Source organism: Narcine bancroftii, chromosome 2 (assembly GCF_036971445.1).
Source record: "Narcine bancroftii isolate sNarBan1 chromosome 2, sNarBan1.hap1, whole genome shotgun sequence".
Classification (NCBI taxonomy): domain Eukaryota; kingdom Metazoa; phylum Chordata; class Chondrichthyes; order Torpediniformes; family Narcinidae; genus Narcine; species Narcine bancroftii.
The window spans coordinates 116,034,112-116,058,668 of NC_091470.1; the positions used below are offsets into that span (position 1 = coordinate 116,034,112).

The window sequence follows — 24,557 nt, forward strand, 5'->3', positions numbered from 1 at the left end:
ATCTATCTGATAATGTTGGATCCCATTCTTTTAATTTTTGAGGAGTGATATATAACCTGTGTAACCAATTATACTGTATCATGCATAACCTTGTGTTTATTGTTAACTAATATGGCTACACCTCTAGCTTTTGAATTATATGATGCTACCGCTACGTATCCTACCCAGTCTCTCTTTAATTTGTTATGTTCCACTTCAGTTAGATGCGTTTCCTGCACAAATGCTATATCTATTTTTTCAGTAAATTTAATAGCCTCTTCCTTTTAGTTTGGTTATGTATTCCATTAATGTTTATAGTCATATAGTTCAAAGTGGCCATCTTATATCTTGTTTACACCTCTTTTTCGCTTCCTCACCACCTCCATCCCCCTTTTCCATCTCTGTTTTCCCTTTTTAAACTCAATGTATGACAACACATTTAAAACATAAAATACTCCAACAATTCCCACACCCAATATTACCTTAACCCCAAATTCCCCCCCTCTCTGAGTTGCCCCTTATCCCTTGCCGGGCAACCACAACTTCCCTTTCAATTTGGGTTGCGATCTTGCTCGCAAGCGTCAAGTGATTTTGCAGTGACGGTTATTCTCTCCCCACCAACCCCCCCTAGAAAACACTTTTTTTACACATATAACAAAGCTCTCCCTTGTTTCCCCTTACTTCCTTCCTTTCCCTCTCTTTTCCCTCTTTAGTTCTTTACATATACATTGTTTTTACATCTTTATATATACTTTATCACCTTTCTTCATTCTTATTACATCTCTTCATCTCTCTTTCTATCCTGCAAACACTCTGCGAATTCTTGTGCTTCCTCCAGATCCAAGAACAGTCTGTTTTACTCCCCGGGTATAAATATTTTAAGTACGGCTGGATGTCTTAACATGAATTTATAACCTTTTTTCCATAAAACTGTTTTCGCCGTATTAATTTCCTTCCTCTTCTTTAAGAGTTCAAAACTTATGTTGGGGTAAAAAAAATATTTTTTGACCCTTGTATTCCAATGGTTTATTATCTTCTCTAACTTTATTCCTTGCCTGCTCCAATATATTTTCTCTTGTCGTATATCTCAAAAATTTTACTAAGATGGATCTTGGTTTTTGACGTTGCCAACATATCAATTTTCTGAAATAACAACTCTTGTGTCTCTTTAATTTTTTTGTCACTTTCTTCCAATTTTTCTCTTAAGTCATTTACTTCCATTTCCACAGCTGTTTTTCGTTCTTCCACATTTTCTACTCTTTTCCCTATTTCTGTCATGACCCGTTCTAAACTTTGGATTTTATCTTCTGCTTTTATTTTTCTTTTAATTGCACTAAATTCTAATGACAACCATTCTTTCAATGCTCTCATTTGTTCATCAAAAAAGGCTTTATCTATATTCTGTCCATCTGTTTGACCTTCTATTTCTCTGTGAAGATCTTGGTCCTCTTCCTCTTCTTCTGTGTCTGTACCTTTGTTTGTGTCTTCTTCTCTTCTTTGTATCTGTGTCTCTTCTGATTCTCCTGATGAGTTGCTTGTATCACTTTGTCGGGCCTCTTCTTGCTGGGCCTCTTGTTGTTGATCCTCCCCTCCTGGACTGCTCATCTGTCAGGCCTCCTGCTGCTGCTCCTCTTGCCATTACCCCATTGACTTTCTTCCTCGCCTGGTTCCTCACTCCCTCTCCTGCCGCCTTCCTCATCTTCCAGCTGAGAGCCCTGGTGGTCACGCCGTGGTTGACCGCTCCTCGGCTGAGACCCCCTCCTGTCAGTGTTTCCTTTTACCTTTGATTGTGCACTTTTGTTTGGCTCATTTTTGCAGTCCACTGGTTGGGGGGGGGGGGGGTCACGACTCCGTGGGGCCGGCACCAACCTCGGAGATCGGGCGCTTTTCACCACCACGGCTCCCTGTTCCTTCATGCAGGTAAGGCCTTCTTCTTTCTTTTCCAGTGACTTTTCTTCTTTTTTCCCCGTTGTTTTTACTTTTTCCTTCTTGGGTGCCATCTTCTTTCTCTTCGCTGCAACTTTATCTTCTATTTCTTATACTTTATATTTGTTAAGCTTTGTCTTTTCTTGACTTTTTTTCTGGAGAGGGCTGGTTTTACCTTACCGGCCACTACTCCATCACTTGACTCCACAATACAAATATGTTAGGAAAAAAAAAGGAGAGGGGGGTGCTGGCCAGGCCTCCAAATTATCTCATTCTCAGCATTCCAGGAATTAGGTGAGCCTATTGTCCACTGTTTCCTTTTGAGAGAGGCCTTGAGAAGGTTAATCGCACTTGCATTTCAATATATGGCAAGTATGGCTGCCACACCTTAACGAACATGTTTTGTCTCCCTCTTAAATTATAAGTAATTTTTCCAGGGGAACACAGCTCCGCATCTCCGTGTTCTATCATACTGTGCTTAGCTTGAAGTCAAATTTCCAGGTAACCGTTATGCATTTCCTGGCCACCGCCAAGGTAACTTTTACAAATTGAATCTGGTATTTGGACTGCCTCGGACTCATGTCTGTAATATAACAGGAAGAGGTCTGGATCCTGTGACTCCACATCTGTAATTTTTTTCCAAAATGTCCCAAACTCTACCCAAAGGTGCCTCACCTTGAGCATAGCCAGATTGAGTGCACAAAGGTTCCTGTCTCTATGCTGCATCGAAAACACAATTCTAAGATTTCTGGTTTTACCTTGTGTAATTTATTCAGCATAAGATACAGCTGGTGCAAGAAATTGTATTGCAACAGCCTTTATCTGGCATGAATGACTGTTGACATGCTGTCCTGACGTAGGTCGGACCAGCGTTGTTCAAAAATTGTTGTTCTTAAATCTAACTCCCATCTTTGCCTCAATTTTGGCCCGGTTTTGGCCCAGGAGGGGAAAACTTGGCCAACAAACCTATTGGAATTCTTTCAGGAAATAACAGGAAGAAGAGAGGAAGGAGAATCAGTGGATGTGGTTTACTTAGATTTTCAAAAGCCTTTTGATAAGGTGCCACACATGAGGCTGCTAAGCAAGGTAAGAGTCAATGGGACTATGATAAGGATACTAGCATGGATTGAAGATTGGCTGACTGCAGGAGACAGAGAGTGGGGATAAAAGAGCCTATTCTGGTTGGCTACTGGTGATCAGTGGTGTTCCTCAGGGCTCAGTGCTGCTGGTGACCAGTGGTGTTCCACAGGTCTCGGTGCTGCCGGTGACCAGTGGTGTTCCACCGGCGACCAGTGGTGTTCCGCAGGGCTCGGTGCAGCCGGTGACCAGTGGTGTTCCGCAGGGCTCGGAGCTGCCAGTGATCAGTAGGGCTTGGTGCTGGAGATGCTTCCTTTCACATTATATGTCATCTACTTTGATAACGGATTGGATTGCTTTGTGACAAAGTTTGCAGATGATACATAGATCAGATAGTATTGAGGAAGCATTGATTCTGCAGAAGGACTTAGACAGGTTAGGAGACTGGGCAAGGAAATGGCAGATGGAGTACAATGTGGAGAAGAATATGATCATTAACTTTTGTAGAAGGAATAAAGCCTCAGACTATTTTTAAACAGGCCACGATTTCAGAAATCAGAGGTACAGAGTGACTTGGGAGTCATTGTACAAGATTCCCTGAAAATCAACTTGTAGGTAGAATCAGTGGTGAGGAATCAGTGTAGAGGAATCAGTGTAGTGGTGTAGAATCAGTGGTGAGGAACGCAAATGGAATGGAATGGTAGTGTTCATTTTGAAAGAGAGATAATACAAAATCAAGTATGTTGGCTTTATACAGCATTGGTCAGACCACAATTGACATATTGTGAGTAGTTTTGGGCTCCAATATCTAAGAAAGGATGTGTTGGCAATGGAGAGGGCCAGAGGAAGTTTACAAGGATGATCCCTAGTGTAATGGAATATTTGGGAGATAAATTGGTAAAATTAGAGTAGGTTACATACAGACACACTTTAAAACAGATCTTATTTAAAATATTGAAGAATTCATAATCAATCAATTTATAGAAACTATGGAGAATGCTGCGTATATTTCACAAGCAGGTGCTAATTGAAATGACATCATTAAAGCAACAAACAGGGGATGCTCTGGCTGTTAAAAGCTCTTTGCGAGGGTTTTAACAGAGTGCACAGAAAGGTCATTCCAGGGTTTTTGTTTACTTGCTTTCTGGCAGTTGGAGTGGGGGTGGGGGGGGGGGGGTGGGAGAGGGAAAGAAAGAGAGAGAGACAGCTAAAAAAAGCAGGAGAAACTGGTTGGAACTGAAACAGAAAACTCCAGAGTGGCGGATGGCTGGAAGTGCTATCTGTCTGATGTTTCTCTTGGAATAAGAGGAACAGAAAGAAACTCTGTGATAGCCTGAAAGAAAGAGATTATCATCTGGAGAATCCTGATGGGGCAAGTTTCATCAGCAAGACATTGAGGTGACTAATGGTGGTACCTCAGTTGTGGAAATCCTGGAACAACAAATCTCTCTCTGCAAACCCTACGAGAGCTTTCCTAAGTGGTAAACATTTACCTTTCGAGCACCAAAGACTGGTGAACTTTATACATGATAAATTCTGTGCACAGTATAAGAATTGCCTGCAACCAGAGAACTTGAAAGAATGAGAAGTGAGGTTGATCTGTGAACAAAGGAAATCTTCTTACATTTACACACACATCACATATACATGCACTTAGAATTAGAAGGGGGTTAAGTTGGGTTTAGTAAGTTAATAGAGATAAGTTAAAGTTTGATTCTGTTTTCATGTATAAAGATAATTAAAAACAATTTTGTTTAAGTAACTACTTGTCTTGGAGAATGCCTATTGCTGCTGGGTTTTGGGGTTCTTTGGGCTCGTAACACTAGAATGAAACAGTTTTCATACGAGGAGTGTTTGAAGGCTTTGGGACTATACTCACTGGAGTTTGGTAGGATGGGGGGAGGGAATCTCACTGAAACCTATCGAATACTGAATGGCTTGGATAGAGTGGACGTGGAGAGAATATTTTTTGTGATGTGGGGGGGGAGTCTGGGACAAGAGGGCACAGCTTCAGAACAAAAACCTTCCTTTCGAACAGAGATGAGGAAGAATTTATTCACTTAGAGGGTAGTGAATTTGTGGAAATCATTACCGCAGACTGCTTTGGCAGTCATGTCATTGGGGATATTTGAGGCAAAGATAGATACATTCTTGATCAGGAAGGGAATCAAGGAGTACAGGGTGAAGGCAGGAAAATGGGGTTGAAAAGGATAGTAAATAAGCCATGATGGAATGGCAGGATGGACTTGATGGACTGGATTGCCAAATTCCACTCCCACGTCTTATGGTTTATCTGGTTTTCAGTTTTTACCTCAAACGGCAAAGCTGCTGTGTGATCTTTTGCAATATTTCAAAAGGCACACTCAGTTTGTAGAGTGACAGAGATCGAAGAAAGATGCTGTGGTCATGTGTACAATTGATCACACTCATTCCCCAGGACAACCCCACCCCTTCACAACCCAGCCTGAGAGAGGTGGTGGGGGGAGGGGGGGAGGCACATTTCTTGTTCATGGGCAGTTTCCTGCACTGAACCATCTCTTCATATCTGAGCAGACCTCCTGCACATTTCAGAGCATTTGTGTCCAGTTCCATTGGTTGTCCAGTTAGCCAATTGGTTTCAGTGCAATCAAAGGAGGTGTCACCCATGTTTGGGGAGGGGAGAAAATGGTGGAGACTAACAGCACGTTAGGTCAGTTTGCCTTTGCTCTTCACACCTTTCTCCTGCCTTCTCTCCTACTGAAAACAAATGCTCTTGTCTCTTGCAAAAAGTAATGCTGGAGGAACTCAGCAGGACAGGGCAGCATCCATGGGTAGATAGGGTCACTCAATATTTCAGATCTGGACCCCTTTTCAAGACTGTCAGCTTTTCCTGTGTTAGTTTTACCTTTGCCAAGAGCACTCTCTTAACTGACTACTTCACCTTGGACAGCTCTCGGGATTTGCTCTTCAAATACACCATCCTCCTGTTTTTCTCCTGCTCTCAAAGGTACTCGCTTCTTGTCTTTTGCAAGAATATGACAGGATTTTCAATCAAATAGGCAAGAGACATCAGTTATCTCAGCACTAAACCAGAGTGTCAGCAAATTAAGTTTTCTTTTAACCAAAGACAGTGCAGACAAGCCTGATCCTGCCCACGCCTATTGCCCACTGAGACAAATGCAATTATATACTGAACACACACACACTCACATACAAATGCTATTACAAATGTGGTCACACACATGCAAATACACATTTGAATTGCTATTCCTATTCAATCTCAAGGAGACACATGCATGCACATGAAGCCATATTGATATAGTAATGAAAACACTTTGTATTTTTAATACCTGACACAAAACCATTGGAAAAATACAATCTAATCCCAAGGAGCGATTTCCACCTTAGTAATAAACAATATGGCAATTATTTATGAAATTGCCCTCATTTAGAAATGATGTCAAACATTAAATGCGAGGGTGATGGGTGCCTGACATCCTGGTACAAAGGAATATTTAAAAGACTAAGAGAAGTACTGTACATGGATGCAAGAAAAACATCTATGGGCGTGAGGTAGGGAAGGGTAAGATTGTTGTGGGGCAGGTTTATCATATTCTATGATCTATAAATGTCTATCTCTGTGAGAAGTCATGAAACAAGCATGGGATTCGTCAGTGATCAGGCTGATTGAATTCACCCATTCTTTTGGTTTTGACATAGCATTACCATTTGTTCTCTCCTCTCACACGTGCTTCTGTAAAAAGGAATACGAAAGGTACATAAGCTTTCAGTTTTCCTCAAACCACTGCAGACATCACTCTGTGTCTTTTGGACAAGTCAGAAAACTTTTCCAACTCTGCACCTGGGCAATGACATGCTCAGATGCATAGACTTTCTTCCTGTATCGGTGTCAGGGCAAGAAGTACACTCTGCAAGAGAATCAAGTGATACTTAATCTTCCCATATCCACCCAGACCACATTGCAGCCATTAAGTCCCTCAAACTGACACATGAAGTTTCACATTTAGTGGAGTCCCTGCCCTTTGAATTTTACTCCCTTGATTACTTCAGTTAGATATCATCAAGCAGCAAGTTATTTACAAGTGCCCCCGTGGCACTTTTGAAAATGCTTTCTGTGACACTGCCGATCATTGAATTGAATAGTTTATTCTAACATGTAACACGATAGTGGGAAAAAGCTTTGCTATGCGTGCTATTCAGGAACACCAACCCATACTGAAATACAACAGATACTATCAATTTATACCAAAGTGCAGAATGTAGAGAAAAACTGTTCAGTTCAAACAGTGCAAGTACATGCATTAAAGAAGGGGGTAAATTTTAAAGGAGTTGTGTGGAGCTAAGTCTGTTGGGAAAGAGATACAGGAGTATGAGCAACAGCTTCTTCCCATGGGCAGTGAGACTGCTGAATGACACTAAGAACTAGATGGCTGGAACAGTCTGCCTGGGATAGCAGTGGGGTCAGGCTACCTGGGGTAGCAGTGGGGTAGTAGGAGGTAGATTAGTAGCATTTAAGGGCTTCAGTTTTCAGATTTCATATTTATTGTCAGAGAACATGTATGACATCGCACAACCCTGATATTCTTTTTCCTGAGGACGAGGCAGAATTACCATTTATTGGTAGTGCTAAAAAAAACTGTGCTCAATGTGCACATGTAAACAAAAAGAAACTGTGCAATACAGAGAGAAAAAAAAATCAATAAAGTTCAAAAGCAAGAGTTCTTAAACGAGTCCCTGATTGAGTTTGTTGTTGAGGAGTCTGATGGTGGAGGGGGAGCAGTTGTTCCTGAACCTTGTGGTGCGAGTCTTGTGGCCCCTACACCTCTTTCCTGATGGCGGCAGCGAGAAGAGAGCGGTGTGGATCCTTGATGGTTGCTGCTGCTCTCTGACAGCAGCGTTCCCTGTAGATGTTCTCGATAGTGGGGGAGGGTTTTGCCTGTGATGTCCTGGGCTGTGTCCACTACCTTTTGGAGGGCATTATGCTCAGGGGTATAGGTTTCCCCATACCAGTCGGTGATGCAGTCGATCAGCACACTTTCCACCACACATATATCGATATATGCCAGGGTTTCAGATGTCATACCAAATCTCTGCAAACTCCTGAGAAGGTAGAGGCGCTGACGTGCATTCTTCACAATGCTATTGGTGTGTTGGGTCCAGCAATGGTCCTCTGAGATAGTGACTCCCAAGATCTTAAATTTGCTCACCCTCTCCACCTTATAGATAGACATAAATATGTAGGGAACAGAGGGATAAAAATCCAGCATCAGAGGTCTAGTTTAATTTGGCATGACGTTCGGCATGGACACCCTAGGCTAAAATGCTTGTTCCTCTATTCTTCCATGTTGTATTATTTTACCAGTGAGAGTCTGTTCACTGGTCTGATAACATTAGTGTGAAATGGTCCTTGAATGTATCAGCAGCCTGTCGCTACCCTTTATGGACAGTAGTGGCAAACAAAACAGTTGTAATTTCTTTGGCTTGGCTTCGCGGACAAAGATTTATGGAGGGGTAATGTCCACGTCAGCTGCAGGCTCGTTTGTGGCTGACAAGTCCGATGCGGGACAGGCAGACACGGTTGCAGCGGTTGCAGGGGAAAATTGGTGGGTTGGGGTTGGGTGTTGGGTCTTTCCTCCTTTGTCTTTTGTCAGTGAGGTGGGCTCTGCGGTCTTCTTCAAAGGAGGTTGCTGCCCGCCGAACTGTGAGGCACCAAGACCTCTGTAAAGGTACATGTGCACAAGGATATTAAGTGAGGGCAGGAACTCTGCCCATGTTGTCCTAACATCAACACATGGGAAAGAATAATGGTATTGTTATGACCATCAACTGTTGAGTCATTTTGAGCATAATTGAGGCATTTTGAGGAAAAGGTGGGGAAAAAAGGGGAAACTCAGTTGACAACTGGATGTGTTCTATTATCAGGTACATGGCTATCATTCATCCGCTGAAACCAAGATTGTCAGCAACTGCAACCAAAGTCGTAATTGGAGTCATCTGGGTGATGGCACTGTCCCTTGCCTTTCCGCAGTGCTATTACTCCAAGACAGAAGAGTTCCCAGGCAGAGTGGTATGTTACGTGGAGTGGCCCGAGAATGAAGAGGACAGCAATGAGCATGAAACGACGTAAGGCAATCTTCACTGTTCCCTTAGCTGCACGTACCCATCCCACACTGCAACCACTTTGCATCTGGGCTCTTGCAGGCTGGGTATTTGTTTTCATCTGTAAGTGTTTTGTAAAGATGACACATTATTCAAGCAGAGCATCAGTCTTATTCATATCCTTGGAACATAGACAAGATTGCTTGAATTGTCAAATTTTACTTGTTTGTATCCTATCAAGTGCCATGAAAATTAAGCTTGATTAGTGTATGAAATTGCAGTAGCCAAAAGTACATACAAATCCCACAAAATGCAATGAAATATAGCAAAAACAAATCGTGTTTTACAATCAATAGCTGTTTCCACAAGTATCCCCTCTGTTTCTTCAGATTTTGGATTTTTTAAAAAATAAGTTCAAGACTCCTATTTATTGGCCATTCCCAATTCCTCTTTAGAAAGCGAATTGCAGCAGTCCACCTGTTGCAAAGGGAGTTATACTCAGGTGTTGAAACTGTGACTTATTTCTTTGACAGTGCGTCTAAGAGTTGGAGGGATTTTTGTTTTGACACTAGTCTTGCCATGTGTCTATGATTATTACCACAACTCAAACAGGCCAACTTCCAAGAATGTGAAAATAAAGTATGAAGTTAAACAGCCCACCATCACTGTTGTAAAACACGAAAGTCTAACCCTGGCATAGTGCTAAGGGGATGTGTGGCTCAGCTAGCAGATATTTTCACTGACATCTTTAACATCTCCCTGAGAAGCCCTGTGGTCCCAGCGTGCCTCAAAGCTGTCACCATTGTCCCTGTGCCAACCAAGTCAGCTGTGTCCTACCTCAATGATTACCACCCTGTCGCACTCATGCCCATAGTCATGAAGTGCTTCGAGAGGCTCATCATGAGGCACATCAAGCTCCTATTGCCCCAGGCACTAGACCACCTACAGTTCGCATACAGACTCAACTGCTCCATGGACAATGCCTTTGCCATAGCCCTCCGTCTAGCCCTCACCCATCTGGAAAATAAGGACTGATTTATTTGAATGCTATTTATTGACTTCAGTTCAGCATTCAACACAATCATACCACAGCACCTGATAAGGAAGTCGATCCTATCGTGTCTAAACACCTGCTTCTGCAATTGGATTCTTGACTTGCTGTCGGGAGACCTCAAGTAGTCTGGATCGGTTACAGCACCTCCAAGATCATCACACTGAACACGGGGGTAGGGAGGGGGGGGGGCCCAGTGCTGCATGCTTAGTCCACTGTTGTTTCCACTGACCCACGACTGTGCAGCTAAACACAGCTCAAACCACATCACCAGGTTCGCTGACAACACGACTATGGTGAACTTGATTAGTAAAAATGACGTGTCAGCATACAGAGATGAGATGCAGTCACTAGCGGATTGGTGACGAGCTAACAACCAGTATCTGAATGTAAAAAAAACAAAAGAGATTGTTGTCAACTTCAGGAGGACCCATGGAGACCTCTCTCTGTTGACCATTGATGGTTCCACCGTTGAGAACATCAAGAATATTGTACCTTGGAATGTACTTGCTGGAGAATCTCACCTGGTCCCTTAACACCAGCTCCATAGCCAAGAAAGCCCAGCAGCACCTCTACTTCCTGCGAAGGCTGAAGAAACTCCATCCTCACTACATTTACTGGGAGCATCCTGTGCAACTGCATCACTGGTTTGGAAGCTGTGCCTCCTCGGATCTCAAGACCCTGCAGAAGATAGTAAGTCAATGGAAAAGGTCATTGGGGACTCTCTTCCTACCATGAGGGATATCTACAACACTCGATACAGGCGAAAGCCAATAAACATTATGAAGGACTCCACACGCCCCTCACGTAAACTGCTCTCCCTTTTTCCATCTAGTAGGAGGTACTGAAGCACTCGGGCCCTTGCGTCCAGATCGGGCAACAGACTCCCGAATTCTCAGAACATATGTGCATAGAGTACTTTGATATTGGAGACTCTTACAGTAATATTTCAATGTGTTTAACCTATTTTAACTTATATTTATGTAAATATGCTCTGTGGTCCTGGAGAAATGCTATCTCATCTTTACCATGTGAGCATGGCATGAATGATAAATAAAGGTGACTTGACTTGACCCTGTGATTGAAGTAAAAACACAATGGTGGAGAAAAGGGCACCTGCCTATATTTTGTCAAAAAAAAGGGGTGCAGCAATTTTGTCAGGAGGAGCGCGGAGAGCAGTATTCGATGTTTTGACATACATTGTCATTTTTGCTCATACCTTGATGAAGGGATGAAGCCCGAAACATTGGTTATGTATCTTTATCTTTGCTATATAAAGTCCACCTGCTGAATTTCTCCATTGTGCTTTTTACTACCATCATTGTAGTTCAGTGATTCAAACTAATTTGCATGCATGCTAATTGCCTTAATTTGCATGCATGCCAATTGCCTTAATTCCACATTGTAACTCCTTCCAAATATACAGTACCCGTCCATAATTAAAATGTATTCATGTTCTGATTAAGTATTCAAATCCAGACAATCTTTCAATATGAAAAATGGAAGAGATAGATTTTATCAAATCACTAACCATCTCAGATTCCCTACAAAACTACTTGTTTTTCAATAGTAACAGGCTCTGAAATATTTTGGAGACAAGATATAGCAAGGCGCAGTTTAAATACAAGATCTTTCTGGATTGAAAATACCCTTCTCCAATTCTTACTTATAAAAGAAGAAAATCCTCAAGGAGAACATTTGCTCACTGGAGTAATTCTGGGGTTGAATTTCTATCATGGCACTTTGACATCAAGCTCTGATCACAGGTGCTGTACACTTCATACGTAACATTACCATGCTTCACTACCCAATGAGCTGAACATCTTCTATGCCTGCTTTGAGAAGAACCACCAAGCAGTGCCTACTAGAATCCCTGAAAAGGCTGAGGACCCTGTGATATCTGTCTTTGAGGGCAACATCAGAACATCATTCAAGAGGGTGAACCCGCTCAAAGAGTCAGGCCTAACGGCATTCCTGGCAAGGTACTGAAAATCTGCAGCAACCAACTAGCTAGAGTTTTCGTGGACATTTTCAACGTCTCATTGTGGCTGTCAGAGGTTCCCATCAAAATCATCCCACTACCCAAGAAGAGTAGCGTGGGCTGCATCAATGACTACCGCCCAGTAGCACTAACTTCAACTGTGATGTTGAAGTTGGTCATGGTCAGATTTAACATGCATCTAGGCAAAGATCTGGACCATCTGGAATTTGCCTATCATTACAATTGCTTCACAGCAGATGCAATATCGTTGGCTCTCCACTCAGCTCTGGATCACCTCAAAACAGCAATTCATGCATATGGCTGCTCTTCATCGACTACGGCTTGACCTTCAATACCATTATTCCCTCAGCAATGGTCAAGAAGCTACAAACTCAAGGCCTCTGTACCCCACCCTGCAACTAGATCCTTGCCTTTCTCATTGGAAGACCACAGTCAGTAAGAATGGGAAACAACATCTCCTCCTCACTGATCATCAACACAGGTACACCCCAAGGATGGTGCTTAGTCCTCTGCTCTACTTATTATACACCCACAAATGTGTGGCCAGGCACAATTCCAATGCCATCTACAAGTTTGCCAATGACACCACAGTTGTCGGCAGAATCACAAACGGCAATGGGGAAGAGTACAGGAGGGAGATAGATCAGCTCGTTAAATGGTGTAACGACAACAATCTTGCGCTCTACGTTAGCAAAACCAAAGAGATGATTGTGAACTTAAGGATCCTGGGAAGATTTTGCTGTCATCTTCCGAGGAAGAAAATAGCAAAAACTCTAGTACAGTAAAATCCCTGGAATCTGGAATTCAAGCAACCACCAGCAAATATAATTGAGGAAATAAATAACTAAATAAAAATTAAATAAGAATAATTTTTTTTTAAAGTTTAAAATTGTAAATGTTCTCCGAAATAACACACAACCTTTGGTGAAGATGGGAGCAAACATTCAGGCAGTGGAGGGCCCCGCTCACACCTTGCCAGCAGCTGCTGTTTTAACAAAGTGTCAATAAAGTTCTGTATTAATAAAATGGCAGCACCCAGGATGAAGAACTGGCCAATGCCGCTCGCCACTGGGGTGACTCTCCCTAAGTGTCTCCCTATCCCTGCCTGTGGACTTCAGGAGAAAGTCAGGGGAACACAACCCAGTCCTCATTGAGTGGAGAGGGTCAAGAACTTTAAATTCCTGGGTGTCAACATCTCTGAGGATCTGTCCTAAAGCCTCCACGTTGATACAATCGCAAAGAAGGCTCGCCAGCGGCTATACTTTGTGAGGTGTCTGAGGAGGTTCAGTACATTATTGAAGACTCTTGTAAACGTCTTGTGTACTGTGGAGAGCATTGTGGCTGGTAAATCACTGCCTGGTATGGATGCACCAACTCTCAGGGCAAGAATAAAGTCCATATAGACAATATCCTTCCCCTTGTCAACCTTCTTCGTAACCTCCTCGAAAAACATGATCTACCATGCACAAAACTATGTTGACTACTCCTAATCAATCCCTGTCTTTGGTATATACCATCTCTAAGAACACTCTCCATTAATTTACCCACCAACATCAGACTTACAGCTTATAATTACCAGGTTTATTTTTGGAGGCTTTTTTAAACAGTGGAACAACATGAGCCACCCTCCAATCCTCCAGCCCCTCCCCCATGGCCAGTGACATTTTACTGTCAGAGCCCCCATTACTGGTTTCCAGTACAAGTTTTGTGTTGAATGGATCCCAGAGAATCTTCACTGAACTGTCAATTGACGTTGGTACACTGGCTAGGCTTCTCCTCAATTTGTTGATTGCTACCTGTCTATTCGGTGTAAAATACTTCCCTCAGCTCTCACTTGACTCCTGTTAATGAATTCTGTTCCATGCAGTGCAGTGAACTCACTGATCTGAACAGCTGCTCACTTCAAGGCCATCAAATGGATGCACCATATTTAAAGATAGAAACATTTCTATCACTTGACTGAATGCTGAAATATCTTGAGGTGTTGTCACTGGGAGATTTTCCTTCAATTATCTCAGTTACAGGAATACGAATCTGCCAGCAATTTTATTTTCAGACCAGTTAATGTTTCTTCAAAATATTCCACTCATTGCGTCATTCAGATCAGATCTGAGGTCTTGAATTCAAGTCACAGATATAATCCTCGAGAGGGCCTTTGGCCCATTGAACTCACACCCACCTGTTTTTAGAATAATCCCATCCTAACCCATTGTATTCTCTCCCATTTCCAATGATTTTCTGAGAATCTATCACTCATCCACTGAGGACAATTTATAGCAGTTACCGATAATTAACCCACCAACCTGTATATGTTTGGGCTGAGGGGGAAACTGGAGCACCCAAGAGAAACTCATGGCTATAGATAGAGCATGCAAACTCCACACAGACACTGCCAGATGCCAGGGTTGAACCCAACACCACTGTGCTGCCCGTGGATTGTAGGAAGCAACTGGGCTGGGTTTCTGCTGCGTAGAGAAAGATGTGAGAGAGCCATGTATGCATTTAGGCTGCAAATCCATAAGAATAGGAGCAGAAACAGGCCATTCACCTCATTGAGTCTGCCCCATCACCTAATCATGAGATGACCCATTTCCCCACTCAGCCCCACTGCCTGGCCTTCTCCCCACAACCTTTTATGCCCTGGCTAGTCAAGAACTGATCAATCTCTGCCATGAGAACACCCAATGACCTGGCCTCCACAATCACCTGTGGCAACAAATTCCAAAGATTAACCACCCTAAGGTTGAAGAAATTCCTCTGTGTTCAAAATGGACACTCTTCAATTGTGCCCTGATATCTGAGACTCTGCCACCATGGGAAACAACCTTTCTACATCTACACTGTGCCTTTTAACATTCAATGAGATTTCCCCCCCCCCCTTATTCTCCTAAATTTCAATGAGTACAGGCCAAGAACTCATGTTCGTTCCCGGAATCATCCTTGTGAATCTCCTCTGAAGCCCTGATCACATTCCCGACCTTATATTCTATTCTTCTTGAAATTAATTAGCGTCAAGCTAAAAGAGACTCTTAGTAGGGTGACGTGTTGAATGAACTGTTGGACTCACTGAGGTTGAGTAGTTTGAGCAGATTTTCATTTATAAACAGTTCTGACTCTGTGACTGGATGCCAGAGGCACACAATACTCCAGAAACTCTCATGGCCCAACAACAGGCCAGCATCACAGGGAAGAAAGACTCCTGCTTCACAGAAGAGTTTGTTGAGGGCAAGTTACTTTCCTAAAAGAAAGTTATCAGCCATTAGCAATAATAAAATTAGAGAGAGCAACCACACAGTGGCTATTTAACCGACTAATCCTCTCGCATTCACTTGTCTGACCTGTTACAGGTGGTATACGTCAGATACATTTCAGAGCAGATACGTCTAACAGGTTTTTATGTAATGAGTCAGACAAGTGAATGCGAGAGGATTAGTCAGTTAAATAGCCACTGTAAATTCCTCCTGCTGTCAAAGAACGGTTGAAGCTGGGAAGAGTTGATTGGAACATTGAGAAGAGCAAAATGGGTTTTGTGTAAGATTGATGTAAACACAAGCTTGATGCCATCAAGGACTCAGTGGCCTAAAGGCCAGTTTGTATGCTGTATGATTGTAATTGCTCCTAAAGTTTTGGAAGCCTTCCTTTAGATCCTTGGAAAACATGGACCATCGTACAAAGCATAATTAGATCACATGGAGTTCTATAGGAGCTCTGATAGATATCTATGAAATTCTCTGCCCATTGAAGCAGTGGAGACTACCTCAGTAATATATTTAAGACAAGGTTGGATAGATTTCTATATAGTTGGGGAAAAAAGGGATATGGGGAAAAGGTGGAGATAAGCCCATCATCAGATCAACCACGATCACATTGAATGGCAGAGCAGGCTTGATGGGCCGGATGGCCAACGCCTGCTCCTATTTCTTATGTTCTGATCAGTGGAACATGTTCCAGGCAGAGTGAATATAGAATGGTTCAACCAGAGTAATACATTGGGTCTTAATGTTGAGATGGGGTTGTGCACAAGTTAGGGTCATAGTCATTAAAATGTAAAATCACAGGATAAGTTGATTGGCAGTGAATTAAAGGTGATCAGCTGGTTTGAATGAAATTGATTGGAGGAGCCAACAATTGCAAATGCACAGGATAGAAATGGTGTGAGGTTTCGGCAGAAAGACACACATTATTTGGGTAAAAGTTTAGCCAAGACCTGCTGTGTTGAGACATTTATGCTGGGTATTCTGGGTATGCACACCTGTGGCATATGTACATCCGTGCAAGGGATGGAGCAGTGATTCTCAACATTTTTCTTTCCACTCACATACCACTTGAAGTAATCCTTATGCCATCAGTGCTCTGTGATTAGTAAGGGATTGCTTAAAGTGGTTTGTGATTGGGAAGGGAAGTTGAAAATCACTGCTCTTGATCCAATTGTTGGCCCATTTCCTTTGGAGTTAAGAAACCGTGCACATAAGGTACGATTAAAACAGTGGTTTACAAACTTTTTCTTCCTATCCCTTTCTAATCACAGAGCACCGATGGCATAGGGAATACTTAAAGTGATATGTGAATGGAAAGAAAAATGTTGAGAACTACTGGGATAGAGTGAGAGAGGATGAAGCCTGGAGATTGTTGAGAATGGGGTAACCTGCCAGGGTAACCATGGCAATATTGTGGCCAGAATCCAGACTGGGATGTTTGGGAGCTTGCCCTTCAACCTCTCAAACTCACCCCTCCAGCAGTGACGCCATTTTAAAAGTTTACCTGAATCCCATGAAGATCTTTGAACCATTTGTGGATGGTTTGCATGTTGTTTAAGATGCATCCTTGTAAATTATATATGCAAATAGATCCTGAGGAAAGAGTATGTTTAAGATACAGCAGAAAAAGCAAAATCATTTCCATAGACTTACAGAACATGTGTGTTCTGCTGACCTCATCAGTAATGGCAGCATTGCAGCTGGTGCGACCTGGGAGAGCAGAGATCAGAGACACAGCACTGCATCACAGAGTCCTACTGTCTGGAGTTGGTGCCAACTGTACCATAAAGGATTTTAACCAGTGGTTGTCAACCTTTTTCTTCTCACTCACCTTCTTTGGCTTGGCTTCGCGGACGAAGATTTATGGAGGGGGGTAAATGTCCACGTCAGCTGCAGGCTCGTTTGTGGCTGAGAAGTCCGATGCGGGACAGGCAGACACGGTTGCAGGGGAAAATTGGTTGGTTGGGATTGGGTGTTGGGTTTTTCCTCCTTTGTCTTTTGTCAGTGAGGTGGGTTCTGCGGTCTTCTTCAAAGGAGGTTGCTGCCCGCCGAACTGTGAGGCGCCAAGATGTACGGTTTGAGGCGATATCAGCCCACTGGCAGTGGTCAATGTGGCAGGCACCAAGAGATTTCTTTAGGCAGTCCTTGTACCTCTTCTTTGGTGCACCTCTGTCACGGTGGTCAGTGGAGAGCTCGTCATATAACACGATCTTGGGAAGGCGATGGTCCTCCATTCTGGAGACGTGACCCACCCAGAGCAGCTGGATCTTCAGCAGCGTGGACTCGATGTAGTCGGCCTCTGCCATCTCGATACTTCGATGTTAGGGATTAAGGTGCTCCAATGAATGTTGAGGATGGAGCGGAGACAACGCTGGTGGAAGCGTTCTAGGAGCCGTAGGTGATGCCGGTAGAGGACCCATGATTCGGAGCCGAACAGGAGTGTGGGTATGACAACGGCTCTGTATACGCTGTATACGCTTATCTTTGTGAGGTTTGTCGATCCTTGCATCTGATGAAATGGTGCAGCCGAGATAGGTAAACTGGTTGACCGTTTTGAGTTTTGTGTGCCCGATGGAGATGTGGGGGTCTGGTAGTCATGGTGGGGAGCTGGCTGATGGATGACCTCCGTTTTCTTCAGGCTGACTTCCAGGCCAAACATTTTGGCAGTTTCCGCAAAACAGGACGTCAAGCACTGAAGAGCTGGCTCTGAATGGGCAACTAAAGCGGCATCGTCTGCAAAGAGTAGTTTACGGACAAGTTTCTCTTGTGTCTTGGTGTGAGCTTGCAGACGCCTCAGATTGAAGAGATTACCATCCGTGTGGTACCACTTTAAGTAATCCCTATACCATCAGTGCTCTGTGATTAGTAAGGGGTTGCTTAAGGTAGGAATAAAAAGTTTGAAAACCACTGTTTTAATCGTCCCTCATTGACTTGTTATGTGCACGGTTTCAGAACTCCAAAGGAAATGTACCAATGACCATTTTTCTCAAGCAAAATATTTCAGTAACAATTGGGTCTGGAGCAGTGATTCTCAACCTTCTCTTCCCACACACGTCCCACCTTAAACAATCCCTTACTAATCACAGAGCACCAATGGCATAGGGATTATCTAAAGTGTGATGTGAGTGGAAAGAAAAATCTTGAGAACCACTACTTTTAAAGGAGTCTATGGTGTTTTTTTTTAAATCATGCAACCGCAGAGAACTGAGCCCAAGATGGCGACACCTGTGCTGGGCAGCATACCACAAGAGGATGCAGATGTTCGGTGCAGGGCACCAGAAACGAGAACACCCTCTTTTGAGAAGGAGAAGCATGGGAGATAACATTGCAGGATGGTGACCACAGCAGCAGTCCAGTGAGGGGCTCAGTGACTGAAGAACACACACAGACTGAGAGCTGATGGTAACATGGTCAAAGGGTCCACAAAGGGCTGCTGGAGACTGGCTCATGGGCAACAGGTATCGAACCAGGATTCAAGAGCATGTTGAGGGCAAGAATGTCTCCTGATAGGCCTCAGGCACTGAAGACTTCCTGGTTGTGTCTGAAGTTTGGACCTGGAGCTTGGGTTGCCAATGGTTTGACCTGGAGTCGGAGGGCTGCAGAGGCTACAAGAGCGCTGGAGGGACCTTCTTTTGCTTCACCTTCTCCTATTGTTAGTTGAGCCAGGCAATGCGAATGGCGACTCTGGCAGACAAAAGTTGAAGTATATCATGTATACGACATTCTTAATGTATTACTATGTGACAATAAAAGGAACCTTTGAACTATATAAAGATACTATATTGTCACTGTAGCAACATTGCAGAGAGAAATTAAAACTGGGTTATGGTATGGAATAAAATGCTGAAATGATCATATTACTGGGGATTACATGTCCTGAAAGATCAAAGCAAAAAATGTGACAAATATCACCAGGGACTGTCGACTTGCTGGTATCAGAGAGGACCTTTGATGAAGAGTACTCTGCTGTCTGAATGTGTGAAATTGCAGAATTTGGACAATTCCCTTCACATCTGGGGCTGCCAGGAGCAGGTTTTCTATTCAAATGTCTCCTGTGCATGCAGTAAACCAAGATGGTGTAATGCAGGGGTGTCAAACTCAAATTCACAGAGGGCCAAAATTAAAAACTTGGACTAAGTCGTGGGCCAAACTAAATATTTATTGAAAATTTTCAACAACATTTGCATGTTTTCTCTTCTTTCAACATATGTAATGTTAAACTTTTTCTTATTAAAATAAATGTTTAATAATAGTTTTGGTTAAACTCTTTCCAGAAGAAGCATTAACAAATGAGAAATAAAATATTCAATAAATAATATTTCTCTATAGCCTTTAAGCTTTTAAATGTATTTTTTTTCACAAGCTAACAACTTGCTTCAATGACAAACAGGTTTGCCTTTTAAAATGATGAACATATAGTCTGCCTCCCACCTGTCTTGAAAGGTCCTGTTTTCTGTCTTTCGTTTGGCCATTTTTCGTAAGGGGTTTATTACATGTGAGTTAGGCGACAGGTCGCAGATGTTAATGAAAGTAAACAGAGGAGGTGGGGGCGATTAGCGGGCTGACGGGCCGGCGCCAATGCATTTGCAAAGCATTCTGGGATTTGTAGTATTAGCTGTGCATGTGCTATTCTGGCGCGGTGGCCAGCGGGCCAGCTCTAATACATATCTGATATGATCTTGTGGGCCAAATATAATTATATCACGGGCCAAATTTGGCCCGCGGGCCTGAGTTTGACATGTGTGGCGTAGAGCGTCTGTACCACAGGAATGACCAATGATTTCCTAAGACCAGAATTCTGCCGTGAACATTTATTCTTAGCAATCGGCTAGGGAATAGTCTTAAAACTCATTATAACAATGAGACAATTCAGAATGGGTCCCATCCATCCAAGAAATCATGGTTCCAGGTGCAGCCTAAGACAGCAATGTTCTTTCTGAAGTAAGGTTGCTTTCTAAAGCTTTGAACAAACCTTATCTTACAAGGCAGCTCCAGGAGAATATGAAATCTCATTCAGTAACCTTTCCCAAAGGTCAAAAACAAACCATACCCAATACCTGAATGGTTCAGAGAATTTGGTTGAATCTTCTCTTTTTTAATAATTCTTTTTTAAGTCTACCTCATTCCTCATTCTTTAGAGTGTGGAGGCTTCCTTCACACTCTTGATCACCTCAAACTCATGAGCTCAAGTTCTTCTCCAGAAACATGATCATACAAATCTGGGTGAGCATTCTCGCACAGGACTGAAAGGATTTCTTCCGTGCACAAGATAGAACATACAACATTACAGCGCTGAACGGGAGCTTTGGCCCTCGATGTTGTGCCGACCCACATATTCCTACCAAAAAAAAGCAAAACCTTTCCTTCATCATAACCCTACATTTCGCTTTCATCCAAGTGTCTCTTAAATGCCCCAATTGTTCCATCCTCCACCACCACACCTGGCAAGGCATTCCAGGCACCCACAACTCATTGTGTAAAAAAAAAATCACTGATGACTCCCCTAAACTTTCCTCTCTTCACTTTGTAGAGATGTTCTCCGGTGTTTGCTATTCCTGTCCTGGGACAAAGGCACTGTCTGTTCACCTTATCTATCCCTCTCAGAATCTTGTAGACCTCTATTAAGTCCCCTTTCATCCTTCTGTGTTCCAAAGAGAAAAGTCCCTGCTCTGCTATCCTTGCCTCATAAGATTTATTTTCCAATCCAGGCAACATCCCAGTGAATCTCCTCTGAACCCTCTCCATAGCTTCCACATCCTTCCTATTATCAAAGTTTGCCTGTGTTTCAAACTTACCTATGAATAAAGAACACAGCAGAGAACCACAGAACCAGTTTTAAAACACACTTTATTACTGCATTAATGCTGGCAGGAGCAAAGAGGCACGATGAGAAGTCATTGAATCTTCTCTAGTGTTGAATCATTCAAAGTGCACAGAACAGTTATCTTATATAGTAAATAAATTCAATGCCTTCGTATGGTTTCAAGTGTTCTCACTCATTGGAAATTAATTGGAAACAGCTTTCACACTTGTGCATGAATTGGAATGTCTTATCAGTCCATTGATCACTCCACCATAACTCTCAAAGTCTTTAATTACTTCTTAGCTTCAATCATTCATTCAGGACTGTCACAGTTAATGTTTCTCATAGATGTGGAATGTTGCAAATCCTCACTCCTTCATGGATAAGAAAAGCATTACAACTAATATAGGTGACATCATTTCTGGGGAAAGGAAGTTGTTATCGCTTTTTTGAAAACAAAACTTTAGGTTCATCTATAGTTACAATCCAATAATCCTTTGCATTCTATGTTGGCCACTTTTACATCAAAAAGCACAATGCCATAAAGTAATATTTAATTGCCCACAAACTCTAACACGATAATGAGGTGACCAGAACTGACGTCGATGTCTCTTCCATCTTCCACATTACAACATCAGACATGACACATGAAGCCTACCTCAGCTAATAAGACACTTCCATGTCCCCACGAATTTTCCTTGTCACCTATTCTCCCCACAATACCATCAATTTCCCCCGGAGTTGAGCAATCACCTGCAGACCAGCAGCAATGAATAGTAGTCAGTTCACCCACTCCAACTAATTGGGCTGTGGGAGAAAACCAGGGCTGAACCCTAGATAGAACATGCAAACTCCACAAAGACAGCACCAGAGGTCACAATTGAACCCAAGTTGCAAGGCAGCAACTCTAATAGCCCTCAAGGGTTCATGTAAAAGTTGTAAAGAAGAACAAGAGTTAATATGTACTAACTGCACTCATCAAAAGGAGAAATGGGATGAATATCTCTATGGTTGGATTTATTAATCATAGCCAAAGGGTTTATGCAATGTGAATTTCTGGAATTCTATCATGGAAACTGTTGGTTCATGGTTTTCTATTCTTCCAGGAGGGATAGAATTTCCAATGAATTTGTAACTGTTGCCTCGAACTCCCCACAAGTCTTTTAGGATCAGAATTGTAGGATGGTGTTCTTCAGTGACTGATGCCGATACTTCCCAACAGGTATCATGTCTGCGTTATAGTTCTTGTCTACTTCCTGCCCCTGACGGTGATGGGGTTTGCCTACACTATTGTTGGTCTGACTCTGTGGGCCAGCGAGATTCCAGGGGATTCCACGGACAGATACAGGGAGCAGATGAATGCCAAGAGGAAGGTGAGTGAGACCTTCAGTAACTGGTAACTAGAATATAGAGAGGTTGGAGAGAAAGGAAACACCCTCAAATGTAATCACATTATTTTTTTCAATTGAAGTAACAGTCAAGAGTATCTTTTATTGCACACTGTAGACTAAACTTTCTAATTAGTTTGTGGAGCTGCAAACAATTTTTATTTTGCCTCCCGATATGTGCTTCTTTCTTTCTACCGCTATCTATCTATGTCAATTAATCTCTATCAATCTCTTCCACTATCAATCTATCCACCCATTTCACTCTATTTGTATCTATCTCTAACAATTTCTCTATCTCTCTATCTATCTATCTATCAATCTCTCATTCTATCTGTATCTCTGTCTATCTTCCTTCTCCTCCAAGTGGTTGCTTTGATTAAAACTGCAGAATTCACCTGGACCTCATGGTGGTGTTTAGATCACAGAACAGAGAACGCAAAAATGACCTCTCATGGTTGTCTCTTCTGTTTGACACAGGTGGTAAAGATGATGATCGTGGTGGTGACCACCTTCGCAATGTGCTGGCTGCCCTTTCACATCTACTTCCTGCTTTTCCTGTTCCATATGGAGATCTACCAGGAGAAGTACATCCAGCAGGTGTACCTGGCTATCTTCTGGCTTGCCATGAGTTCCACCATGTACAACCCCATCATTTACTGCTGTCTCAATGAGCGGTAAGCCCTAACTGATGCTCTTCCTGATGATGGAAAATCTCCTTGGCTTTGCAACAGCTGAGTTTGAGTCTCTGATCACCCACTTCCCACCAGGATGTCACCGTAGTGAAATTCTTACCACACACATGCTAATAACATTGAACAGCAGCATTTTCATAGCGGGAATTAACCTTAATGACTTGGTCTGCAATCCAGTGAATGCAGTTTGATTCCTATCAATAACTGTGTACATCAGTGGTTCTCAACCTTTTTCTTTCCACTCACATACCACTTTAAGTATTCTCTATACCATAGGTGCTGTTCTTAGTAAGGGGTTGCTTAAAGTGGTATGTAGGTGGGAAGAAAAAGTTTGAAAGCCACTGTTTTAATCGTACCTCATTGACTCGTTATGTGCACGGTTTCAGAACTCCAAAGGAAATGGGCCAATGACAATTTTTCTTAAGAAAAATATTTCATTAACAATTGGGTCTAGAGCAGTGGTTCTCAAACTTCCCTTCCCTCTCACATCCCACCTTAAGCAATCCCTTATGCATCACAGAGCACCGATGGCACAGTGGCATGTGAGTGGAAAGATAAAGGTTGAGAACCACTGGGTTAGATACTCACCCAAGTGAGATTTCTCATTGAAGTGGGTACGTGTGTGTGCATGCGCATGCTTGTATTTCAGTGCTGAGACCTCCCAATTGGCTTGCCTTGCAGATTCCGTGCTGGTTTTCGCCGTGTTTTCCATTGCTGCCCATTCGCCAGAGCCAACGATTACGAGGGGCTGGAGCTGAAATCTGCCAGGTATTTCCAAACTCAGAGCAGCATGTACAAGGTCAGCCGGATGGAGACCACCATGTCTACTGTGATCCAGCAGAACGACGATGAAGCAGATGAGACCAGCAAGGCGGCTCCCCTACCTCTGGGCTCCTGCAACGGGTCAGCACGCAGCTTCCCCAGGGCTGCCTCTGACACTGGCAGCTCCTACTGCAAACCAGATCCCTACTAACTGGTCAGTTCGAGGACATGGGCCCAAGATTCCGAAGCAGACACGATCGGTATTCGTGTGAGGTGTCTGCTTCACTGTTCAGAGATGCAGTACTGGCGCTCCTTCTGAATGGACACCTAGGGGACCTCAAATCAAGGAGCCTCAGTCCTTGCTGCTTGCTCAGTGGACCTTCACCCTTTGGTTGTATCTGGGTACATGTGTGCCAGCGTGGATTGAAAGACACTCCCCACCCTCCAGACAAGACTGAAAATTGTGTTTGTTAAACATCAATTTCCTAAAACTGCACCAGGTTTGTAACATGCCACTACTG

The 24,557-nt window shown here is 43.0% G+C and overlaps 1 protein-coding gene across 1 annotated transcript in view; it reads left to right on the top strand.

The window, feature by feature from the left end:
• LOC138752925 (substance-P receptor-like) overlaps positions 1-24,247 on the top strand; it is a 45,079-nt gene extending 20,832 nt beyond the window's left edge. The window contains exons 2-5 of the mRNA XM_069915536.1: positions 8,905-9,105; positions 22,417-22,567; positions 23,060-23,256; positions 23,956-24,247. Coding sequence (XP_069771637.1) covers positions 8,905-9,105; positions 22,417-22,567; positions 23,060-23,256; positions 23,956-24,247 — 841 coding nt within the window. The remainder of the gene's footprint in view (positions 1-8,904; positions 9,106-22,416; positions 22,568-23,059; positions 23,257-23,955) is intronic.
• The last annotated feature ends 310 nt before the right edge of the window (positions 24,248-24,557 follow it).